At 38.9% G+C, this 25,901-nt stretch overlaps 1 protein-coding gene across 4 annotated transcripts in view; it reads right to left on the bottom strand.

Moving 5' to 3' along the window:
- Window positions 1–214: 214 nt before the first annotated feature.
- LOC126188300 (ubiquitin carboxyl-terminal hydrolase 47) overlaps window positions 215–25,901 on the bottom strand; it is a 157,766-nt gene continuing 132,079 nt past the window's right edge. For 3 of the 4 annotated variants that reach the window (XM_049929890.1, XM_049929892.1, XM_049929891.1), the window contains 6 exons: window positions 19,100–19,211; window positions 18,765–19,030; window positions 18,402–18,517; window positions 2,021–2,279; window positions 997–1,172; window positions 215–833 (listed from right to left, as the gene is read on the bottom strand). In XM_049929890.1, the coding sequence (XP_049785847.1) occupies window positions 650–833; window positions 997–1,172; window positions 2,021–2,279; window positions 18,402–18,517; window positions 18,765–19,030; window positions 19,100–19,211 (1,113 nt within the window). In that variant the 3' untranslated portion in view covers window positions 215–649. The remainder of the gene's footprint in view (window positions 834–996; window positions 1,173–2,020; window positions 2,280–18,401; window positions 18,518–18,764; window positions 19,031–19,099; window positions 19,212–25,901) is intronic. The other variant, XM_049929893.1, reaches the window with a different exon arrangement.

Here is a 25,901-nt window from a genome sequence, read left to right as displayed (position 1 = left end):
CTTGTTTTTTTTTTTCACACATTCCTGATAGTTTACTGAATAAACTGCTTGCCTCGATCCATACTACCAAAAGTAAGTTTCTTACTAACTAAATGAATCCTAATAAATAATACATGAGTGTAATGATAAACAATCTCTTAGTGTTACCAGAATTGTGTGCAGGCATATGACTATCAGAGATTAAATAAAATAAATATCAAAATGAAAGACAGGCTGTTTCTGAGAAGCTGTATTAACGAATCAGATATTAGCTCCACAAAATTTGGTCAGGGAATTATTAACAAATGCAACATGATATGTTTTAAGGTACACTGGGCAAATATTAAACAAATAAGGAAAATCACTTATGTATATAAATATATATGTATATATGTACACAAATTAACTATAAAAACTACATAGAAAATACCTACAAACACAAACCAAATGCAATTGGCCGATCAGTCTGGAACAGAGGTACACGATCCTTGCACAATGGCGACGGTCAGAACAATATCACGCAAGTCTCAAATGCAGCACACATCAACGTGTTTTGTCATTAGCCAACCTAACTGCCAGTCAGAAGTTCATTTAAATATCACTGCTTCATGAACAGACAACATTACACAATATTCAGTAAACTTCACCAGTCACTTAAAATGTTCACACCTCAGTCAAGTTCATCAACATCATCCCGTTTCTTAGGCGACGAGTCAACATAAATTTTTAAAGCTCTTTCTTTTCGAGGGGAATAAGAGGATACTGAACCCAGTTTATTCACACGGGATCCTTCCCTATTAGCTATTTCTTTCCGTTCTTCATTAGTCAGCTCCTTTACAGGCTCAGTTTTATCCCTGACAAATAAAACACAAGACACTGCGGTTATCAACATACATTATATCATTTTATATATCTAGCTTAGTACAGGTCAGTGAGAGAGATCTGCTACACGATTTTCATGAAATCATAGTGCACATAAAAAACCTGGTAAAATGTAATTAAGGCAAAATTAAATACCTGTAAAATAGTATTTCACCATCCTCAAGCATATTAAGGTGCCACGAATCCTGTGGTGACTGAGCATTCCATTCGAGGTCTTTCTGGATGGCTAGGACAGAAATTTCCGCAGGGAAATGTGTCTGCACTTTTGCATATTCTATATTCTCTTCTGGAATACCACTTAGCTCTGCCAACTAAAAAAAGCAACACAGTGAATTCATGACGACAACAACTAAAACAAGTAAAATAACTTAAATTGCAAATAAGAATATAACAATGAGGTGATTTTCAAGTAAAGACAAAATGTATTAATGGTCTTACTGCATCTGTTGAAATCTTAAAACTTATAACAGCTATCAAACAATTTCTGATGTAGATAAAAACTAATAATATTTGATTTTGGGTAGTTTTCAGTCAATTTTGAATTTTCATATTTACCTAGAATGTAGCAGATATATATAAACACATTATTATTATTATTATTATTATTATTATTATTATTAGTATAGTAGTAGTAGTAGTAGTAGTAGTAGTAGTAGTAGTAGTAGTAATGGTTGTAGCAGTTTTATTCATCTTCAGATCAATTTTTCAAAGATATTTGATATGTTATGGTATTGTAATTTAGTTGTTCTTAACAGAGAACTAGTTTGATAGGGATAGGACATTTGTAAATAAATGAAAGGTCATACACAAATGACCTTAGCATCACAATGGGGCAGCTGAAAGGAAATGGGGTGAACAACAGCTTAAAAATATGACTTGGCATTAAGTGTTATCTGGTGCAATCTGTAAGATAATGAGAACTAACACACCATTCACACACAAGGCAAACATGTTTAAACGTATCCGAGTGGCAAGCATAACTACTATTTTACTTTAACATTTTTTCTACTTTCTACGATTTTATTTCAAATTCTTCAGCACAATGACCTATATTTTATTTTTTCTCAGACAATCCTTACATTAAAATTTTAATGCAATCAAGCAGATTGACATTAACAATCGAACACTACAACATGCAAACAGCTGACAATGTACATACCTTTTTCTTGATCTCTGTATCAGTGATATTGTTGTTGTCGAGGACAATTTCCTCAAATGGCATTAATTCATAAGTAGAAGGGCACCAACGACGCACAAATAGGATCAGCTGGTTGACTGAGGTAACAACTTCTGGTCCAGGCAACTCTTGTAGGAACATTTCCCAATTGGCAAAGAGTTTTAGGTCATCATCTTCAAACTGCTGATGATTCAGATAAACTTTCTTAGGGGTTTTCCAAGTTTTTTTCCTCAATCTACACCTGTTAATGGATTTCAGAAAAAATTAATAAACAGTACAGTACTGACCCCACATAGTGAGCTTACTCTGTTAATTGACCATGAGTAGCCAATGGGTCTTTATACCATACACTTTACCTAGACCTGCATTAATGCTCTTCAGAAATCCGGTGCTTCTCTGATGGTCAGTAGTTACCTGACACCATGACCTCTTATGGTGAAAGATTGTAAACGATTGTTAGCAAATGCCTCTCTGATCTTATTTCCAACAATCACAGAATCTTTAAGCAACTGACTGTGCATGTCTCATAGAGAAACTTAAAATTTCACCTTGTGGCTTGCTTCTCTCCATACTTGCAAGATCCACAAGGATTCTCATGCTATGCTACTGGATTAGCAGCACTGGGAGAACTAGATCAGTGGCTCTGGGAGAAAGGATATACTTTTTGCACTTTCATCAATGTTCACCACAGCACGAACTCTCCTAAAACGTACAAAAATATCACCTCAATGAAGCATCAAGGCTGTGGTTAAGGTTAACATACCACTGTACCCTTTAAACGAAGGCTCTAGTACATCAGCAAAGCAAGAGAATCTTCCGTGAGATGGGTAAAAATAGCACAACTGGTGGAGAACTGCCTCCCAAAAGGCAGGGATTCAGAATTGAGTAGTGACCCACCACAATTTTAACTTGCCACAAATATTCATTGTAGAGTAACTCCACTGAAAAGAAGAAAAATTTAAGCTCATGCTATGAGCATACTAAAAGTCATAAAAGAGTGACGAACCACATACAGCTGCTAAATGATCAATTACCACAGGACAAAAACAAAACATTTCAAGATACCCAGGACTACTTTGAAATCAACCTGTCATCTGGTAATTAATGACATTGGCCATTAAAGCCTTGGAACGCAAATTTCCAATACTAGTTTTACACATACAAACAAACAAGACCCGGCAAAAATTCAGTTGGCAAACCTTGTTTGCATGTGGGTCCACAGCCCCAATCTACGACACACAGTCATAAATTTGGCATTTATTTACATGTGCAATAATATGCAGCATGTTGCATCAGATGTGATGTACAAATCAATTTGTCAGTCCACATGTGGAGCCACACATCAATATTAGCATACTCAGTACTGAAAATAATCAGAAAAAAAGGAACATTAAAATGCGTGAAAGATCTACATACAGCATCACTTGAGTGTGAAATTAACATCTATTTGTTACACAGCCACATTACATCACGTGTAAACTACAAATAATATATTGCTTACCTCAACATACAGACTGAAGTCTTAATTAGCTGGTTTAACTTATGTGGAAGATATAATCAAAGATAATATATACATCGAGGGTGAGCACAAATGGGATTTCCTCGATGGTAGGAAAAGGAAGAGAAGGAAAAATAGTGAGTGAATATGGGCTGGTAGAATTTTGCACAGAGCATAATTTGCTAACGCTTGTTTTAAGAATCATGAAAGAAAGTTGTACACATGGAAGAGTCCTGGGGTCATTGGAAGGTTTCAGGTTTAGTGTATAATGGTAAGACAGAATTTTCGGAACCAGATTTTAAATTGTGGGCAGATGTGGACTCTGACCACAATTTACTGGTTAAGAATTGTATATTAAAACTGAAGAAACTGCAAGAAAGTAGGAATTTAACAGATGGGATCTGGGTAAACTGAAAGTACCTGAGGTTGTAGGGAGTTTCAGAGAGAGCATTGGGGAACGACTGACAAGGACATGGGAAAGGAAAACAGTAGAGAAGAATGGATAGCTTTGAGAGGTGAAATAGTGAAGGCAGCAGACAATCAAGTAGGTAAAAAGATGAGGGCTAGTGAAATCCTTGGGTAACAGAAGAGATACTGCATTTAATTGATGAAAGGAGAAAATATAAAAATGCACTAAATTAAGCACACAAAAACGAATACAATCATCTCAAGAATGAGATCGACAGGAAGTGTAAAATGGCTAAGCAGGGATGGCTAGAAGAAAAATGTAAAGATGTAAAGGCACATACCACTAGGGGAGAGATAGATGCCGCCTGCAGGAAAATTAAAGAGACCTATGGAGAAAAGAAAATCACTTGTATGAATATCAAGAGCTCAGATGGAAACCCAGTTCTAAGCAAAGAAGCGAAAGTAGAAAGGTGGAAGGAGTATATATAGCGGACCTATGCAAGGGAGATGTATTTGATGACAATATTTTGGAAATGGACAAGCACGTAGATGAAGACGAGATATGAGATATGATGCTGCATGAAGAATCTGACATAGCACTGAAAGACTCAAATTGAAACAAGGCCCCAGGAGTGAACAACAACTACTGATAGCCTTCGGAGAGCCAGCCACAACGGAGCTCTTCCATCTGGTGAGCAAGATGTATGAGGCAGGTAAAATACCCTCACACTTCAAGAACTAATAATTCCAATTCCAAAGAAAGCAGGTGCTGACAGGTATGAAAATTACTGAACTATCAGTTTCATAATACATGGCTGCAAAATACTACCATGAATTCTTTACAGAATAATGTAAAACCTGGCAGAAGCCGACCTTGAGGAAGATCAGCTTGGTTGGATTCAGGAGAAATGTAGGAACATTGAGGCAATACTGACCCTAAGAATTATCTTAGAAGGTAGATTAAGGAAAGGCAAACCTATGTTTCTAGCATTTGCAGACTTAGAGAAGGCTTTTGATAATGTTGACTGAAATACTCTTTCAAATCCTAAAAGTGGTATGGGTAAAATACAGGGAGCGAAAGGCTATTTACATATGTACAGAAACCAGACGGAAGTTGTAAGAGTCGAAGGACATGAAAGGGAAGCAGTGGTTGCGAAGAGTGTGAAACAGGGTTGCAGTTTATCCCTCATGGTATTCAATCTGTTTATTGAGCAAGCAGTAAAGGAAATTGAAGTAAATACTGGAGTTGGAATTAAAATCCAGGGAGGAGAAATAAAAACTTCCAGGTTTGCCGATGACACTGTCATTCTGTCAGAAACCGTAGATACTTAAAAGTGCAGTTGAACGGAATGGACAGTGTCTTGAAATGAGGATATAAGATGAACGTCAACAAAACCAAAATGAGGAAAATTGAATGTAATCAAATTAAATAACATGATGCTAAGAGAATTAGGTTGGGAAATAAAACAATTAAAAGTAGTAGAAGAGTTTTGCTATTTGGGCAGCAAAATAACTGATGATGGCAGAAGTAGAGGGGATATAAAATGTAGACTGGCAATGGCAAGAAAAGCTGTTCTGAAGAAGAGAAATTTGTTAACACTGGGTACAGATTTAAGTGTGAGGTAGTCTTTTCTGAAAGTACTTGCGTGGAGTGTAGCCATGTACGAACTTGAACCTCGGACAATAAAATAATTTCAAGAAAAAGAGAGTAGAAGCTTTTGAAATGTGATGATAGAGAAAATTGGTGAAGATTAAATGAGTAAATAATGTAGCTAATCAGGAGGTACTGAACAGAATTTGTGAGAAAAGAAACTTGTGGCACATCTTGACTAGAAGAAGGGATCAGTAGGTATGACACATTGTAATATCAAGGGATCACCAATTCAGTACTGGAGGGAAACATGGGGGGTGGGGGTAAAAATAGTACAGGGAAACCATGAGATGAATGCAGTGAGCAGACTCAGAAGGATGTACGTTGCAGTAGTTACTCTTAGATGAAGAGGTATGCACAGGATAGAGTATAATGGAAAGCTGTGTCAAACCTGTCTTCAGACTGAAGACCACAACAACAATGTCCCTGCTATTGCACAAATGCCCACAAAATGATAATTTATTATTTTCACTAGTATTCAGATGTTCTCTTGGTCTCATGCTGAAGCTCCTACTAGTCTGTCCTATATAGCTGTATTGCAGGTACACTAGCAGACATATTTGGGAATAATAGTTCAAATAAATTCTTTGATAAATGCAGACACGACTGACAAAGTAATATTCTACAAAATATATACTGGCAATACATTAGCTCAATGAAAAATAAAATGATCGTATAGCGTTATTGACTGGAAGACCTCATGTGGGTTTGTTCAGCTGCCTAGTGCAACTCTTTTTATTTGATACCACTTTGGCAACTTGCATGTCAATGATTATGATGAGGACAACATATCACCCAGTCTCCAAGCAAATAAAATCTCTGACCTGGACAGGAATTAAACCTGGGCCCCATGCATGAAAGTCAGTGGTGCTAACCACCCAGCTATGGAGGTGGACACTAGCTCTATAATGGTACCTTAGTCTACATCCCAAAATTAGTTTCATAGTGAAACTAGAAAAAGAACATACAATTACCTCCTTAGATTTGAAAATTAATAACAATAAGAGCCCCCAAAAGTTTGTTGTTTACTGAAAACCAACACGACCAACACAGTCATCCACAGTTATTCAAGTCACTCTCATTCACATGAGAGAGCTTTTTCTTTTTTCAGCACATGGTTAGCAGGGTAATTAATGTTCCACTAGATAGCAATGAAATTAACAAGAAACCGAATATATTGGATGAAGCAGTTGTCAAGAACCAATATTGAAATAAAATAGTTGCAGCAATATACACTCCTGGAAATTGAAATAAGAACACCGTGAATTCGTTGTCCCAGGAAGGGGAAACTTTATTGACACATTCCTGGGGTCAGATACATCACATGATCACACTGACAGAACCACAGGCACATAGACACAGGCAACAGAGCATGCACAATGTCGGCACTAGTACAGTGTATATCCACCTTTCGCAGCAATGCAGGCTGCTATTCTCCCATGGAGACGATCGTAGAGATGCTGGATGTAGTCCTGTGGAACGGCTTGCCATGCCATTTCCACCTGGCGCCTCAGTTGGACCAGCGTTCGTGCTGGACGTGCAGACCGCGTGAGACGACACTTCATCCAGTCCCAAACATGCTCAATGGGGGACAGATCCGGAGATCTTGCTGGCCAGGGTAGTTGACTTACACCTTCTAGAGCACGTTGGGTGGCACGGGATACATGCGGACGTGCATTGTCCTGTTGGAACAGCAAGTTCCCTTGCCGGTCTAGGAATGGTAGAACGATGGGTTCGATGACGGTTTGGATGTACCGTGCACTATTCAGTGTCCCCTCGACTATCACCAGTGGTGTACGGCCAGTGTAGGAGATCGCTCCCCACACTATGATGCCGGGTGTTGGCCCTGTGTGCCTCGGTCGTATGCAGTCCTGATTGTGGCGCTCACCTGCACGGCGCCAAACACGCATACGACCATCATTGGCACCAAGGCAGAAGCGACTCTCATCACTGAAGACGACACGTCTCCATTCGTCCCTCCATTCACGCCTGTCGCGACACCACTGGAGGCGGGCTGCACGATGTTGGGGCGTGAGCGGAAGACGGCCTAACGGCGTGCCGGACCGTAGCCCAGCTTCATGGAGACGGTTGCAAATGGTCCTCGCCGATACCCCAGGAGCAACAGTGTCCCTAATTTGCTGGGAAGTGGCGGTGCGGTCCCCTACGGCACTGCGTAGGATCCTACGGTCTTGGCGTGCATCCGTGCGTCGCTGCGGTCCGGTCCCAGGTCGACGGGCACGTGCACCTTCCGCCAACCACTGGCGACAACATCGATGTACTGTGGAGACCTCACGCCCCACGTGTTGAGCAATTCGGCGGTACGTCCACCCGGCCTCCCGCATGCCCACTATACGCCCTCGCTCAAAGTCCGTCAACTGCACATACGGTTCACGTCCACGCTGTCGCGGCATGCTACCAGTGTTAAAGACTGCGATGGAGCTCCGTATGCCACGGCAAACTGGCTGACACTGACGGCGGCGGTGCACAAATGCCGCGCAGCTAGCGCCATTCGACGGCCAACACCGCGGTTCCTGGTGTGTCCGCTGTGCCGTGCGTGTGATCATTGCTTGTACAGCCCTCTCGCAGTGTCCGGAGCAAGTATGGTGGGTCTGACACACCGGTGTCAATGTGTTCTTTTTTCCATTTCCAGGAGTGTACAATCAGAAAGTTAACAACAAGAATAGGATATCCAATCATCACATCACATTAGCCAAGCAGCAACCAGACAAAAAAGCTTAATATGTTGTACAGCCATATTATGGTCCTACGTCAGATATGTTTGCACTAGGATTTAAGGATTTTGAAATACTGGTGAACTTAACAAAATATTTCATCATGATGTGTAGAAAGTATAACTACTTAAACAATCTGGCATTTACAACATTAAATGTGGTGACTGTGACAAATTCTATATAGGACAGACAGGTAGGCGCTATAGGACATACAGGTAAGAGCTTCACCATACGTTTAAGAGAACACTTGAAGATTAATAAAAATAAAATTTAGTGGACATTTGCGTGATAGCAGGCACAATAAATGTAGGCCAATTAATGTTTTTTTAAGAAACTGAAATTTATACCATTTTCAATAATGAACAAACAGATTTAAAAAATAGAAACTTTTTACAGAATTTCAAGCATGTACTATGTTGTACTGAAAAGCAGATAACACTGGTGAACTATGTATTTCACTGTAACAGATGTTTAGAGTACTTACCCACTTTTATTCTTCCTCTTCCTAACTTGATTTTATGTTTTATGAGTATGAGTCATCAAACTATGTTGTAGCTGTATTTTATTCAGATGATTTATTTACATAGCAATGGAACAGAGCCAGTAACATGTGTGAATATTCATTATCAATACATATTATCTTTGAGAATACCTCTGACATAAGTTAAAACAGTTAATTATGACTTCAGTAAGTATGCTGATGTAACAAACACATTATTTGAGGTTTGAAAATGATATAATGTGGTTCTGTAATGAATTGTGTGTTTACTTTGCCCTCAAGTTGTACCATAAGTGGAACTTCCACGTATTTTATTGTCTATTCCTCTCCTCCCAATCATATCCAATACAGAGCACGCTAATATTTATCTGTGGCCCACACATGGATTGACAAATCAATATGCACATCATATCCTGTGCAATGTGGTGCATGAAGCTATTTCAAATGTAAGTAAATGCCAAATTTACAACTTTTGTCTTTTATTAGTTTTTAAGTTCTTTAGACTGTTATACAAGTTTTGTAATTCACTCTTCTGTAATTGATATGCTTTTATAGATGCTGGTTGTAGAGGCCATAGTCAAAACTGGCCAAAAGCACAACAAAATAAAACATCATTTTACAACTTACAATGAACAATATCTTCTTTTTTTTAAAGGTGCGGTTATTGTCCAGAATGGCAGAACATTCACAAAGGTGATTTGCTGAACTAACTTATGACCAGACAGAAATGGCTTTTTAGAAAATCACAGAATTAATCAAATGCAAAACTATTTTGTACAAATGGTGCTGTGTCATATGTAATATTTTGGAAGAGTTATGTAAATTTTAATTTAACCACTGTCCACAGATTCCAAACTGTCCTGCGAAACTCCACTACTGCTAAGTGAAAATTAAAACATTATCTTCACACATATGTGATAAAAGAAAGGTGCTAAGAGGTACTAACATTTAAAGTTACTACAACCAGTATGGTAATGTGAAAGGGTCGTAATGGTCACAACTGTCTCTTAGATGTTAGTTTGGAGTGACATGTAAAACAATGTTGCATCCTAAGGCAAACTAACTCATTACATTGTCAGTATTTTATTTCCTCCAAGGCTGAAGAGGGGAGATGCTTTGATTGACACAAAAAGGGAAGAATGACATTCAATTTTACTCTTAATTAACACAAAACTCAAGAATATTGTGATGGACTGCTACATATATATGTTGGGGCCACTAATTTAGTGGTAGCCAGCCACAGATGGATGTCACTAAAACATGAAACCACTAAAACACGTGATTTGGTTTGTTAGGAGAAGAACCTCAGGTATATGCATAGGCAGGGAAACTGCCATGTAAGTGTTAGTATAAGGGTAGATTATCATTGAAATAAAGGTAGGTATATTCCTAAAACTGAAATGGTAATTGATGAAGTAAAATGAAATGACTGTATGGCATTAATGGGCAGGAAACCCTGTCCGGGGTTGCTTGGTCGCCTGGTGCAAGCTTTTATGTTTGACATCATATCAGTGACTTTTGTGTCTCTATGATGAAAATGAGATGAAATGATTAAGACAACAGCAACATCCATTCCTTGAGTGAAAAAAATCAGATCCAGCTGGGAATTTTGCCCAGGACCCTGTAATACAGAGGCAATGCTGCTAACCACCAGACCACAAGCTGTGGACAACTGGTGAAGTGAAAAATATGAAGACCATCATGAAATATAATTGAACAATGAAAACCATCAATTTATGACAAAATAATTTAATTGGATAGATAAAAAAATCTACTCACCCAGTGGTGGCAGAATACACACATTAAAACTCGTGTGTGTGTGTGTGTGTGTGTGTGTGTGTGTGTGTGTGTGTGTTTTGCTGCCACTTGACTAGATTTTTTATCTATCCAATTAAATTATGAAATATAATTTGTATATCAAGAGAGTGAACTGCTAGAATTTGGACTATGTGCAGTGAAGGAGAGCATGGAATTCATTTCCATTTTTTTTATGCACAGTCTTCTGATAAACACAAGAAAAAGTTTGTTAAAAAAATACAAAATTATAATGTCCTTAGGTCCCTCTACATAAGTGGTAGAGTGTTGACCATGGAAGGCAGATCTCTAGATCAAACCCCCATCTACTGAATCTGTCACTTATCTGGAAATTCTGATGCTAACAGAAGATTTGCTTTAAGAGACGAAGTACACTATCTGATCTAAAGTATCTAAACACCTGAATGCAATGCAGAATTGACCACCAGGTGTGATGGGAAGTAGAATGACCAGTATAAAAGGAGGTCGTGAGTACTGCACTGTCAGTAAAGGAAGCAGTAACAGCAGAATAGGTCGATCAGGAGAACTCCGTGACTTTGAACATTGCCTAGTCACTGGGTGTCACAAGTACCAAATTCATTGGGGACAATTCAACTGTTCTAATGCTTCTCAACTTGACTGTTGGTGATGTGATTGTGAAGGGGAAATGTGAAGAAATAAGCATAGCTAAACCAAGACCAGGCAGAGGGGCAGGGTGTGCTGTAAAAAAAAAAAAGTATGAAATCAGTGGAAAGAGTCACTAATGAATAACGAAGTGCTACCAGTAGTCCAGCTTGCACAATGACTAGGCATAGGGAGTTGGAAAGAACAGGCTACAATGGTCAACCAGTACATCATGAACCACACATTTCTGTAGTCAATGCTGAACAATGCTTGAGAAATTAGTGATTTGGAGTGATGAATCATGTTACACCGCATTGAAATCCAACAATTTAGGGTTTAGCAAATGCCTGGAGAATTTGACATATAATGTGCAGCGCCAAAAATGAAATATAGAAGAGGTGGTGTTATTACTGAGTGTGTTTTCTGTGCTTAGGTTGTGGACCCTTATCTTGCTTAAGAAAATGCTAAATATGGAAAGATATGAACATATTTTGCCGCACTGTGTACTGCATACAGGAGATGAACATTTCAGGAATGACTGATCTTATCAGCATGGCAATGCACCATGTCATGAAAGCGTCATCTGCGAGGCAATGGTCTGTGGGCAATAACATTCCTGTAATGGACTGGCCTGCCAACTGTTCCAGCATGAAACCCATGGAACAGCTATGGCATGAGATAGAATGTCAACTTCACTTCAGATTCCAGCATCATACATCATACCTTCTCTGGTTTACCTCCTGAGGAATAATGGGCTGCCCTTCTCCACAGACATTCAGACACTCGCTGAAAGTATCCCCAACAGAGTTCAAGCTGCCACAGTGATGAAGGTTGGACATGCCCCATATTAATGTCCACTACTAGGTGCCCATTTGATCAGATAATGTATACTTTAAGCTGAAAAGGTGTGGCCGTCAAAAATCAAACATTAGATGTAGAAGGATAGCTGATTGGTTCATACCAATTAAACAGTCTTTGCAGGCTGCTGTGCAATAAATCTCACAGAATTCTAAGAAAAATTAATGACTACTGTGTTTTGGTCAGTATTATTTCATCAGATTTTTGTGCTAGTCAAATGTGGGCTGAGTACAATCCAAAAATAATTGCCTTTCTTAGATAATAAATTTATCCAATATTAAATAAAAATCTTTCCTCTTATTTGTTCCCAGCGTCTGAATGAATGGATACAGTTTTGGTCACTAAACAGTGTCAGTGTCAGTTTTTATTGTAATTGGAGTGAGTGTAAGAAGTTCCTAAACTCAACAAAATATCAACGAAAACAACTGTTGGAATGTTACACGTGTTTTCACAATTGCACGTTTAAAAGTGTTGCTGTCATTTGAAACTAGTGTTAAAATAATTTAGTAAATATATGTGGATAGTTTATTATACAATTTGTAGGATGAACTATCCAGCTGAACACTGAAATCTCCATCCAATAAAGTTTGGAAGTTCTAGTGCCCCCCCCCCTTTTTTTTCCTATTGTCTTGCAGTTTGCCCATTTTTTCATAAAATTAAGGGCCAGCTCCTTGTCAAGACAGCTCTAATAGCAGCATAAGAACTTCAGATAGTAACACATGACACAGTATTGAATGCTGTGTTATAAATACTTCTTTCAGTGAGTCCACTTCCAGTTTTTTCTTTCCAATTTGGCAATTGCTCTCTGCGTTGACATATGACACAGCAGACTGTAGGGACATTTGTAAGAGTAGCTCAGGCTATGTCGTTCACCTATTGCACAAAAACTGGACAGTCTCGTACGAGAACAATGAACAGACATATCGCTAATTGTTCTATAACAGGTGCTGACTTCTGCTGTCAATTTCTAATATTACTTTGAAAGAAGCAATAGTGAACATAAGAGATGCTGTCAAGAACGACTGAGTGATTGGGTGCTCATGTTTTCATGTGTGTACTCAAAAGTTTTTCAGATGAGCAGGAAATTTTGGAATTTCTAGAAGAATAATTCAGTGATTTTTAATCAGAGGGAGGAACATTTGAGAGGGAACAGTTTGAAGAAGATTCATACAGCAATCTGCTACCATTTCTGATCAGTAATATTTTTGCTAAAAATACTGCTTCTGTAACTACAATTTAGCTATGTTTTGTCTTCACATTGTATTTTTTACAGGTGAATTTCATGACTTGACAGCATCGAACACGGGTTTACAAGATTTAACCACAAAAGACAAAACAAATCTGCTGGCAAAGCAAGCATGAGAGTTATAAGCTAGTATTGCCCTGATTGCAGCACCTCTCTCTGCATGCCACAATGCTTCAGAATTTTCTATATAACAGCAATAACTCCTTAAATTGCTCCATAGCTAGCCTCACATTCCCTTTTTTTTTTTTTTTTTTTGGAAGGATAACTGTACGTTTCATTTCATTGTTGTAAAATCTGTACTCTATCACAACACTAAAACATGAGGAAAGCCTTGGAGCTTTTTTTTGTGTGTATATTAGCCTTTGAGATAAAGTACACAAAAATGTGCCAGTAACATTTCAAATAATGGAACAAATGACTAGTTTTCTAAGCCTGAAATTTGTCTGAGTGACTGGACCTCCAAGTGTTGTTGAAATATAAAGGCCATATACAATGGAACCTCACACTGTAAGTATAATTCATTCTAGAATCTTATTCGTAGTGCAAAATACTCATTAAGCAAAACAATTTATCCCATATAAATTAATATAAAACACGGCAATGTGTTCCATGCAGAAAAGTACTAAAAGTTTTATCCTATTCATGCCATTTGCTCAAAGAAAATTACAAATACGCTATTATGTACTTTATTATTCACAATACATTACTAATTCTTTTTTACTAGGAAGCTATCTACAGTCATTTGCAGTGGCAGCTTGTAAGTATACATTCTGGGTGTTTGCAAATTTTTAAATACACATAAATATCAGAGTGTGAAATTAATAGCATCTGCTGTATAACAGTTATGCTTACCATACTTATACAACTTCAGTTGCTGTCAATAATAATAATAATAATAATAATAATAATAATAATAATAATAATATACATAACTTGCCTGAAAAGAGGAAGAATTGTTTGTGTGTAATTTTGTTGCTTTGTACTACAGTTTATGGCAAGAATGATATAGTATTTAAGCTTTTGCTACTCTCCATTTTGCATTTTTGTGCAAGTGGGAGTTTTCAATCTTTTTTTATTTTTTCGGACAAATTACAAGATCCCTAATTCATATATTAGCTAATGAATTAATTAAAGGGTGAAAATCAGACATTCTTACATTGCACCCACACAACAACTTACACATGTTATACGCTTCTTTGTTAGATGTTAACTTGTAGTCTCGATTATTTCATTTTGTCACTTTTTCGGATAACAGAACTAGTCTGGGAGGGTCTACTTTCTTTGCGGCTAACTTTTCCTGGTCATTTTCTTTTCTGTTAACGCTTAAAACAGGTACAACAGAGTTAGTGTTGACACTACACAGGGAAGCTGATTCCTGCACAGTAAACAACAAACTCCAAACACAAACTGCCATTTGCAGAAATTATTGCATTCAAGTAGTGCTATCTACCAACAAGGTCACTTGATTAAAATACAAATGAGGTGCTGAGAGCCATAAGGATCAAAAGCACACCGTCTTCGACACCTTTACCCCATACTTAAGTAAATATCAGAGAAACCAGTGAGACAGCCTTTTGTGAATGTTCAGATACACGTACAATGTGGACCTGCAGTACGGATAAGCCTGACCCACAATTAGGTCAACAACTGTCAGAAGCGTGAATAAAAGCTACAGTCTCACAAACGACGATTTGGTTCTTCATGGTTCTCAGTGACTCAAATGGATTACTGTATGATAGAATCCTAAACTTAATGTAGTATATCTTATTCAGAATCCTATAAAATACGTTTTTCTATCAGTATAATTATATTCTGATGGCTGATTTAATTTTCTCTATAGTGAGTGAATTGGCATATCTGTGGAGTGTGCTGCTGCCTAGCAGGATTTCTGCCAAGCAAACATGGGTAAAAGACTGCTGCAGAGTGCTACCACCTGCTGGCATTAACATGAACTTGTAGTTGAGTGGTAAGGGCTAGCAGTGCACCCTGCAAACTGTGCACATTGTTTATCAAGTCTGTATGTATTTGGCCCATAAGGCAATAACGTCACGCCAGTTGCGCATGCACAGAAGCTCCTTAAAATGTGCACAAGAGAAGGTATGCTCAGCACCCTTATGCCAAGCTTTATGAAGTCTAGACGAGCAATGTTGCACAGCGCAATAGATTTAGTGCCGCATACTTCAGATTACCGCGTCTACATTACATTTAACAGCATTCAAATAAAAATAACCAGTATATCCATAAGGTGTCAAATGTTAAGTTGTTCATGTGCTCTTACAGAATAGCCACCACTGGTTATTGTTTCTGTTAACACTTAAACACTTGGCGAAAATTTGACACAGCATTATCGACAAATAAATTTGTAGCACGCATAGCTTCTGTTTTGTTGGGCTGAAGATTGTCAATGTACAGTGCAACCTATTCCCATGCTTTCAGCATTTCTCTTATTGTACCACAAGATAGCTGCTTTTGCTGTTACTGCCTCCTGCTCTTCTGATGAACTCCTCTGAACAACTTCCTGCACACACTGCAACTCCATAAGCACTTTGGTGGTCATTTCTTGAACATGAACTTCCATAAACTCATTGGTACCACTGTTATCCACTTCTAGTCCCATGCTCTTCGTCAAAGACATGACCTTGTTGACTACAGGTTCCACAGGTACCGACTCAAATGCCTCAGAGTCACAATGAACAACACACTCCAGCCAAAGCTTCTTCCAAGCAGAAGTGAGAGTTCTCTTGGTAACCCCTTCCCATGCCTTTTCGATCATCTTGACGCAGGCAACGATGTTGAAGTGATATTTCCTAAGCTCTCTCAGAGTGAGATTGGTAGTTTAAGTCAACTCAAAACAATGCTCAAAGAGTGCTTTAGTGTAGAGCTTCTTAAAGTTGGTTCAGAGGATAGAGTAGTAATTGAGTGGTGGTGGGAGGCAGAAACTGGATCTTGAGGAACTGAAATTCTTCAAGGAGGTGGTCTTGTAGGCCTGGAGAATGAGCAGGAGCGTTGTCCATAACAAGCAAGACATGGAGTGGCAGATTCATCTCGAGCAAGTATTTTGTCACCAAAGGACCAAACATTTTATTGCCCCAATCACAGAAAAGATCATGTGTCACCCAAGTCTTGTTGTTGGACCTCCAAATCACATTAAACATACTCTTCTGGACGTCACACTTCTTGAAGGCCCATGGAGATTCCAAACGGTAAGGAAGTAGTGGTTTAATTTTCAAATCAAGGCTTGCATTGGCACTAAATAGCAATGTGAGACAGTCTTTCATTGGCTTGCAATCGGGCAATGCATTCTCTCCTGCTATTATAAAGGTACGTTTCAGCATCTTTTTCCAAAATAGACCCATCTTGTCACAATTAAAAACCTGTTGTGGCAGATAGCCCTCAGAATCTACAAGCATCTTGAAGTTGCTGGTGAAGTTCTCTGCTGCCTTTGTGTCGGAGTCGACTGCTTCACCATGCCTCCCAACTCTGTGTATGCTGGTTCTTCTCTTAAACTTCTTGAACCACTCATGGCTTCCCTTAAACACTTCTTCGGTCACTAATGATCCTGGCATTTTCTTAACGAGGTCAGTAAAAATCATTCTCACTTTCTCACAGCAGATGTTCTCATTAATAATGTCTCACTGCAATTTCTTTTCATTTATCCATATAAGAAGCAACATTTCGACATAATCCAGAATACGAAACCGTTGTTTAGGTATTCTTGTCCCTCTCTTTGAAGGATGTATCTCCTTGATCTTGTCCTTGTTCTTGTTGATAGTACAAATAGTTGATGTAGAGCAATTGTGCATGCAAGCTGAACCAGCAACAGTCACAGCATATTCACATTTTTCAATGTTTTTTGTTTCATTTATAAGGCCTCTTATGGTCATCATCTTGCGGCTTTATCTTCAGGGACATTTCTACAAAGGCTATTAAAATTTGCACACGAAGAAACACTGTGTCAACACAATGTACTAAAGACATTGTTCATATGCTGTTGCCAATAATGGAAGGTGTTCATATTGCTGAACATTTCCCCGGCTGCTTGTGAACGGCTGGTGATGTCGCACTCAATCACCTTCACTCATTATGCAAAACATCGCTCGCTAAGCGAGTCATTTTTTATGATTTGTCTTGCTCATTATGTGAGGTTCCATTGTATTTTACTTTTTCTGATGTCCTGAGACCATGAATGAATGATTAGTCTAACAAGTACAGTAGAACAGTAGGTATGAACAAAGTCAGTGGTGAAAAAGAAAACAGAAATTAAATTTGAAACACTTTTTCCTCAAATCTTTTTTTTTCAATTAATAATTCTAATTCCTGCCTCCAACATTACTACAAAGTGAAGAAACAATTGGTGCACACACTTATAAATTATTGGCAAGTGCAAATAAATGCTGTGGCCTCAAATGTTCTTATGACCAGGTCTGTCACAGTGTGTGTTAGCAACAGTTTAGCACAAAACCTCACACAATAAAGGGCAAATCAAGTGATTTGAAAGGTCACTCTCAGGGACCACCATGCCCAACACGTCTGTCTACTTTAAAGGTTTTTAACAATATTTCCATGTACCCCAAGAACACTGTGGTGCTAACTGATAGGATGTAGTGGGGCAGCAACTTCTTCTTCTTCTTCTTCTTCTTCTTCTTTCTCCTCCCTCCCTCCCCCCCCCTCTCTAATTAGAATCTGACATAATGTGTGTGAACCAAGGACAAATATTTTCAAATTTGTATCTAGAGTTTTACATTATGGAAGTTGTTGATATGGTACCTCTTAACCTTGCAAAAGTAAGATTTTCATAATCATAGAAAATCTCATACTAGATCACATATGACCATTTGGGATCTTAGTATTTTAAGAAGTAAATACACACAATTCTCTAAAATTTAATGCATAAATTACAATTGGAGCCGAGGAAAAAAAGGATGGTTAAAGACACAGCATTCCATCAGCAAGGCCTTCATCTGCTTATGATAATTTACTCACTAGGGAACTCTGTATGTGTTATAAGTAGTATGCAGTTCCCAGGTATATAGTCAACCAAAAATCTTCTCACCTATCAAAAGGAATATCCAAGTCGTGCTTCTTCTTTACCTCTTCTAATATTTCCTTTTTTGCCTCTCCTACTGTCATTCCTTTACCAATAATCCACTCACAGAGAAATTTGCTAGTCTGAAAAGAAATTAATGATTTTGTGTGTCAGACAAAATATGATGTAGCTGAAGACTGAGGTACTTCACATCATTATCTCATATCATATCTCTCTCTCTCTCTCTCTCTCTCTCTCTCTCTCTCTCTCTCTCTCTCTCTCTCACACACACACACACACACACACACACACACACACACACACACACCCCAAAAGCAAGTTCCCAAGCTATTACTGAGCAGAAAACAAAAGATTTGAAATATGACTTACCTCTACCGTATTATTTGGACACAATAAATGGACCTTTCCCCTGAATTCTCCTTCAAGTTTAATGATAAGTTTTTCATCATCACGGAAAGACTTAAGATTTTCTGAAAGACGAGAACACTCCTGCTCTTGTTGGCTGGTACGTACTCTGTTTATCTTGAAATATTCTTGAGGTACACCAACATAAGGCTCTAAATTTTTTTTCAGTGTACTCAGGAACATTCTTTTGTCCACCAGGAACTTCAGTGCTGTACATAAAAATTTTCCATCTGTGTAACTTATACATGTACAAACTCAAAAAAATTTAAAACAGCGAATGATTAAATGATAAAACTTACTTCTTTTGCTGTCTGAATCAGCACTTTGTATGTTTTTGAAGTAGTAGTTAGATGATCTACCTGTAAAGCCAGGTGTATCACTGTCATCAGCATCCCAGTTGCCTGAGTGTTCCTGCAAGAAAATGAAGTACTTTAGTCATTATTTCAGGGATATATATATACATACATATATATATATTGGTCTTTAAATATGTCTGATTGTGTCTGTATATGTGTGGATGGATATGTGTGTGTGTGCGCGAGTGTATACCCGTCCTTTTTTCCCCCTAAGGTAAGTCTTTCCGCTCCCGGGACTGGAATGACTCCTTACCCTCTCCCTTAAAACCCACATCATTTCGTCTTTCCCTCTCCTTCCCTCTTTCCTGATGAGGCAACAGTTTGTTGCGAAAGCTTGAATTTTGTGTGTATGTTTGTGTTCGTTTGTGTGTCTGTCGACCTGCCAGCACTTTCATTTGGTAAGTCACATCATCTTTGTTTTTAGGTATATTTTTCCTTCGTGGAATGTTTCCTTCTATTATAACCATATATATATATATATATATATATATATGTCTGCTTGTGACTGTATATGTGTGGATGGATATGTGTGTGTGTGCGAGTGTATACCCGTCCTTTTTCCCCCTAAGGTAAGTCTTTCCGCTCCTGGGACTGGAATGACTCCTTACCCTCTCCCTTAAAACCCACATCCTTTCGTCTTTCCCTCTCCTTCCCTCTTTCCTGATGAGGCAACAGTTTGTTGCGAAAGCTTGAATTTTGTGTGTATGTTTGTGTTCGTTTGTGTGTCTGTCGACCTGCCAGCACTTTCATTTGGTAAGTCACATCATCTTTGCTTTTAGGTATATATATATATATATATATATATATATATATATATATATATAGAGAGAGAGAGAGAGAGAGAGAGAGAGAGAGAGAGAGAGAGAGAGAGAGAGGGGGGGGGGGTGGCTGGAGGGAGGGAGAGGGGATGCAGGGAGGAGAGAGGGGGAGGGGAGGGGGAGGGGAGGGGAGAGGAAGAGGGAGGGAAAGGGGGAGAGGGAGAGGAAGGGGAGGGAAAGTGGGGGGGTGAGGGGGTGAGGGGGAGAGGGAGGGAGTGGGGAGGGGGGAGAGGAATGCGGAGGGGGAGAGGCAGTTCCAACTAAACAACACAGAGAAAATTGTTTTAAAGAAACTGATTATTCCGCACCTAATCCTATCACTTTTAATAGAAATTCCACACTGGAAACACTGAACGCACTACACAGAAGAAGCAGGAAATGGCTTATATCTCAATCTTATCCCAGAACTTACACAAAATGATTTCTGTGAATCAATGGGTAAATTGATCAACAAAAGATAAATGTTAGTTATGATACCAAATTTATAATGAAACTAATACTTTTAGATAATATAATGTCACTGGATAGATAAAAACTATTCATCAAGCAACATACAAAAGGTATTACAGCTTGCAAGCTTTCAGAGTCAATGATTCCTTCTCCGGACAAAATGGTTGAATTGGGAAAAAAAGGTATGAAGGACAAGCGCAAAAGCGGTGGAGTTCGGAAAAGTCACTCAGAACCCGGGTCAGGGGAGACTCACCAGACAGGATGAGATGGAAAGAATGATTGTTGGAGACTGCACCTGATGAGATTTGAAAACTCAAGAGCTTAAATGTGGAAGATATAGTAATGTGCAAGACAGAAATTACTGCCAAAACATAGGGCACGAGTTAATGACAGCAAAACACTAAATGCATCATACGTGAGAGATGGGGAAGAGGGGGTGGTGAAAAATACAGTTCAGAAAATGAAAGATATAAAAAACCAAAACGGAGTGAAGAATGGAATAGTTACTGTGAAGAAGTGCTGAGATTGAAGAAATTAATGTATATTAAGACCTAGTGGGTGGTGAAAACCAAGGACATGTAGCGCCAGTTCCCACCTGCAGAGTTCTGAGAAACTCTGGGGGAAGAATTCAGATGGTATGTATGGTGAAACATGCACCAAGGTCACCAATGTCATGCTATGGAGCATGCTCTGTAACAGGATATTATGTATTGCCAGTATATACCCTGTGCCTATGCGCATCCATCGTAATTGATATCTTGGTGGTAGTCACGCCAATCTGAAAGACCAAACAGTGTTTACATAACAGCTGGTATATGACATGTGGGAGACACTTTTGAATAATGGAATCACAAATGCTGAAAGGTTTCCATTCACAATACACAAATTTCTAATAACTTTTTCATTACTTTGGATTTGCACCTGGAAGAATGAAATGTTCACAATGGTACAACTGTCACCAACCTGATGAATGGGTTGAAGAAAGCAGTGGTTTACCAGGAAAGGCCCTTACCTCCCCATGACCTTCCAAATCCAGTCACCCAGCCTGATAGATGGGAGACCCACAGTTTAAGGTGGACCCAAAACCACATCTTCATGTTGTTTAATTTAACAAAGCACTTCCAGAAGGGAAAAAAAGCAATAAAATGACAATGCAAAGATCCCAGGACTCTCACAGCTTGAACACCAAACCCTTGGATTTGTAGTCCAACATTTAAGAACTAAATCTTATCTTGTACATGCAATTTACTAATTAAAAGGCAAAGTGTAATTGGGAACATATGGTGCATAGGAATTAATAAAATAGTTACAATTTAACAATGAAAGCAAAGGGAGTAAAATTAGTTGTAAGAAACAAACAAGCTTAAGGCGATAGGATGACATGCTACCCAGATTTAAACATAAAGAATGTATACATGTATTACATAGTGAATTAGTTAATCAAACATAAAGAATGTATACATGTATTACATAGTGAATTAGTTAATCAGAAGAAATTTCAGATGAAAATCAAGACAATCAAATTATCATATTTGTTTATTAGTGCAATAAAACCAACAGACGCAAAACTTTGCATAGATATTGCAAGCTTTCCAAAAATTTTATCATTAAAATTTTATAGAGAAGAAATGACAATATTATGAAAAGGATAGACTGCTGCACACCATATAGTAGATAGGTCGAGTGACAGACAAGCCAAAAAAAAAAAAAAGGACTGCTAAACAATTGTTGAAAGGCTTTCTTCTGAACTGGACAATACAATCACATTCACATTCACGCAAACGCAACTCAGACACACACGATCACTGTCTCTGGCTGCCAAAGCCAGATTGTGGGCAACAGCATATGATGGGGTAACAAGGAGGCTGGGGAGAGATAGCAGGGTGTGGGTTGAGGATGGTAAAGTGCTGCTTCTGGAAGCATACAAGAATGAGGTGGGGAGAGAGTAAGGCAGCTAGGTGCAGTTGGGAGGTTAGATGGATGGCAGGGGAAGGGAGGGGAGGGTGGAGTGGAAAAGGAGAGAAGTAGATAGACTGTGGGTGCATTAGTGGATTAGAACACTGTGTAGAGCTGGAGTGGTAACAGGGAAGAGCATAAGGTGGTGAAAGACAGTGACTAACCTAAGTTGAGGCTAGGAGGGTTTGGGGAATGTAGTATATATTGCAGGGAAAGTTCCCACCCGCACAATTCCAACACCAGCTTTTCTGAACTGTGCAAGTGAGAACTCTCCCCACAATGTATCCTATGTTTCCTTAACTCTCCTGGCCTTAACTTTCATTAGTCACTGCCTTTCATCCAGTTATCCCCATCCCTGTTCCCACTAGAGCACTACACAGCCTTCTATTCCACTAAACCCTTTTCCCTCCATCTAACCTCTCAACTGCAACTAGCTGCACTACACTCTCCCAACATCATCCTTGTGTGCTCCCCACAAGTAACTATTTGCTGCCCCCACCCCTACCCTGCTTTCTTCCCCCTTCCCACCCTGTCTCCTCCATACTCCCACCACCCAGATTGCTTATCCATCATGCTCTGTTGCTCGCAGTCTGGCAATGTGGTCATGGGTGTCTGTGTTGTATTTGCACGAATGTGTGTTTGTATGTTGTCTAGTTCAGAAGAAGGCTTTTTGACTAAACACTTACTTGTTTAGAAATCTTTTTGTTGTGGCTGTCTGTGACTCAACATCTCCACTATCTACTTCTACATCCATATCTATAATCTTCAGACTGCTGTGAGGTGCGTGGCTGAGGGTATGTCCAATTGTACCAGTTATTAGGGTTTCTTCCCATTCCATTCATGTGTGGGGCAAAGGACGAACGATTATTTGAATATCTGTGTGCGTGCAGTAATTATTCCAATCTTATCCTCATGCTATTTGATTAATATATAAGGGGTTTTAGTGTACTCCTAGAATAATCATTTAAAACCAGTTCTTGTAACTTTGTTACTAGACTTTCTCAGGATAGTCTGCCATTTCAGTTCCTTCAGTATCTCTGTGACAAGTCTCCCATGGATCAAACAAACCTGTGATCAAACATGCTGTTCTTCTCTGTATACATTCAACACACCCCATTATTTCTATTTGGTATGGGTTCCACACACTTGAGCAACATTCGAGAAAAGATCTAACTGAATATTTGTGCAGCTTCATCTGCAAAAAACCTGATTTTACTATTAATATTTCCTGCAAGATCATTAATATATAACATGAGCATCATGGGTCCCAACACACTTCCCTGGGGTACACACAAAGTTACTTCTATATCTGACGATGACTCTCCATCCAAGATAACATGCTGTGCCATCCCTACCAAAAAGTCTTCAATCCAGTCACAAATTTCACTTGATGCCCAATATGATCATACTTTTGACAACAAGCATAGATGTGGTACTGAGTCAAATGGTTTTTAGAAATCACAAAACACTGCATCTACCTGCTTGCCTTGATCCAAAGCTTTCAGTAGGTCATGCGACCTGGCACTGAGGAAGTCATTTTGTTCTAGATACCTCATTATGTTTGAGCTCAGAACATATGCTAAGGTTCTACAACAAATCAATGTCAAGGATATTGGATGGTAGTTCTGTGATAATTTCTTCTACCCTTTTTGTAGACAGATGTGGTCTGTGCTTTTTTCCAAGAACTGGGCACAGTTTTTTGTTCGAAGGATAGATTATAGTTGGGAGAGGAGCTAACTCAGCTGCAAATTCAGTATAGAATCTAATAGGGATTCAATCGGGCCCTGGAACTTAGTTCAGTTTTAATGATTTAAGCTTTTTGTCAACACTGCAGACACTAATACTTATCATTCATCTTTCCAGTTGTATGAAGATTAAATAGGGAGAGATCTCCTCGGTTTTCCTTTTTAAAGGAGCATTTGAAAAGAGAGTTAAGCATTTCACCTTTTGCTTTTCGACCCTCAATTTCAGTTCCTGCCCCATTTGATAGGGACTGAGCACGAACTTTGGTGCCACTAACAGTCTTTACATGCAACCAGCATTTCTTTGGGTTTGTGAAATATCATCTGACAATATTCTGCTACAGCAGACACTAAAGGCATGACATACTGCTCTCATGACAGCCAAACACATTTCATTCTGCATCTCTGAGTTTACTGTGACTGTATACCATGGAGGGTCCCTCCCATTATAAACTGTTCTTCTTTGGTGTGACGTCATGTGTGCTGGAATGCTGTTGAAATTGCTCGTCAATATTTTATCAAGTTTTAGTCTTCAGTTACTTATTTTAAAGTTTATTTGTGTTAATATTTGCTGTAGAAGTAACTTATTAATGGATTTTCATTAATTTCAGTCTTTCTTCCTGTTATTCGTGAGTGTGCTTACAACGTTCGTCCGAGTCTCATGCCTCAGTAGTGTGTTCACATTTTGAAGTGTGCAGTTGCAGCTGTACAGTGGTTATGAAGATAAGTACTGACAAAGTTATTTGTGCACTGTTATATAGTTATTAAATTTAATAGTTTTCAGCGGTGTTTCGTGCTGTTTGTGGCAAAACAATGATTTAATACACTTTTGGAAACGTTCGCTCACTGTGTTTTTTAGAGTTTCTGTGCGTTGAAGTCATTTAATAAATTTCGTGCTTTAGTTTTCACCTGACGTTTCTTATTGTTTCTAGTGAAATATTTCAGTAAAATTTTCATTCTGTGTTTGAACTTCGTTTAGTGTTCCAGTGGCCACTTGAATTTTTGGTTTTAGGTAATAATTTTGTGAACTTTAGTTGGTATGGGTATTAGCTGTGGTGTAGTAGTGTTAGTACAAGTAGTTGCTTTCTCAGTAGACAGAGAATTTTGAGACTGCTATTGTTAGTTCTATAAATAGTTCTACTTGGGTAACTGAACTTAGGTAACGTAGATCTATTGTTTTTTTTTTTTCAATAACCGAAAAATTTTACCACGATTGAGAAGTGTGGGCTCTGTCGTAGGTTTGTGAGTAGTGGGTTACGGAGTGGGATTTGTTCGAAGTATTTTCATTGGGGGGTAATGCAGTGGGGAAGCCAGTGGGGCACTCTAGCGAGATCCTCTCCTGGGAATGCAGAATTGGTAGTAGAAATAAATTGATAGAAGAGCAGGAGCGTAAAATATGTGCCCTTCAGGTGCAGTTACAATGCGCAAGGGAGAAACTAGGTTGAGGAGCGAATGGGAACTGGCAGTTGGCAAGGAGGCAGCTATGAGGCAGAGGTATTCAGAAAGTTATACTTTGTGTATAAGCAATAGATTTGACCAACTGTCAGAGTTGTGTGGAGAGGAGCCTCTTGTAGCTGTAGATGTAGGGAACTTGCAGCAGTCCTCAGCAGTTAGGAGGCCTAGGTCAGTTGCAATGTCTAGCAGAAAGAAGGTGGTTCTGCTGCTAGGTAGTTCGCACGGTAGAGGAGTGGGCCAGCAGTTGCAGGAAGTGTTGGGGAGTGAGTACCATGTCACCAGCATTGTGAAGCCTACTCCAGGGTTGGCTCAGGTGACTGACAT

The sequence above is a fragment of the Schistocerca cancellata genome, chromosome 5 (assembly GCF_023864275.1).
Source record: "Schistocerca cancellata isolate TAMUIC-IGC-003103 chromosome 5, iqSchCanc2.1, whole genome shotgun sequence".
In the NCBI taxonomy this organism is placed as follows: domain Eukaryota; kingdom Metazoa; phylum Arthropoda; class Insecta; order Orthoptera; family Acrididae; genus Schistocerca; species Schistocerca cancellata.
Note: the sequence above shows the minus strand (reverse complement) of the source record. Positions and strands in the feature narration are given on the sequence as shown.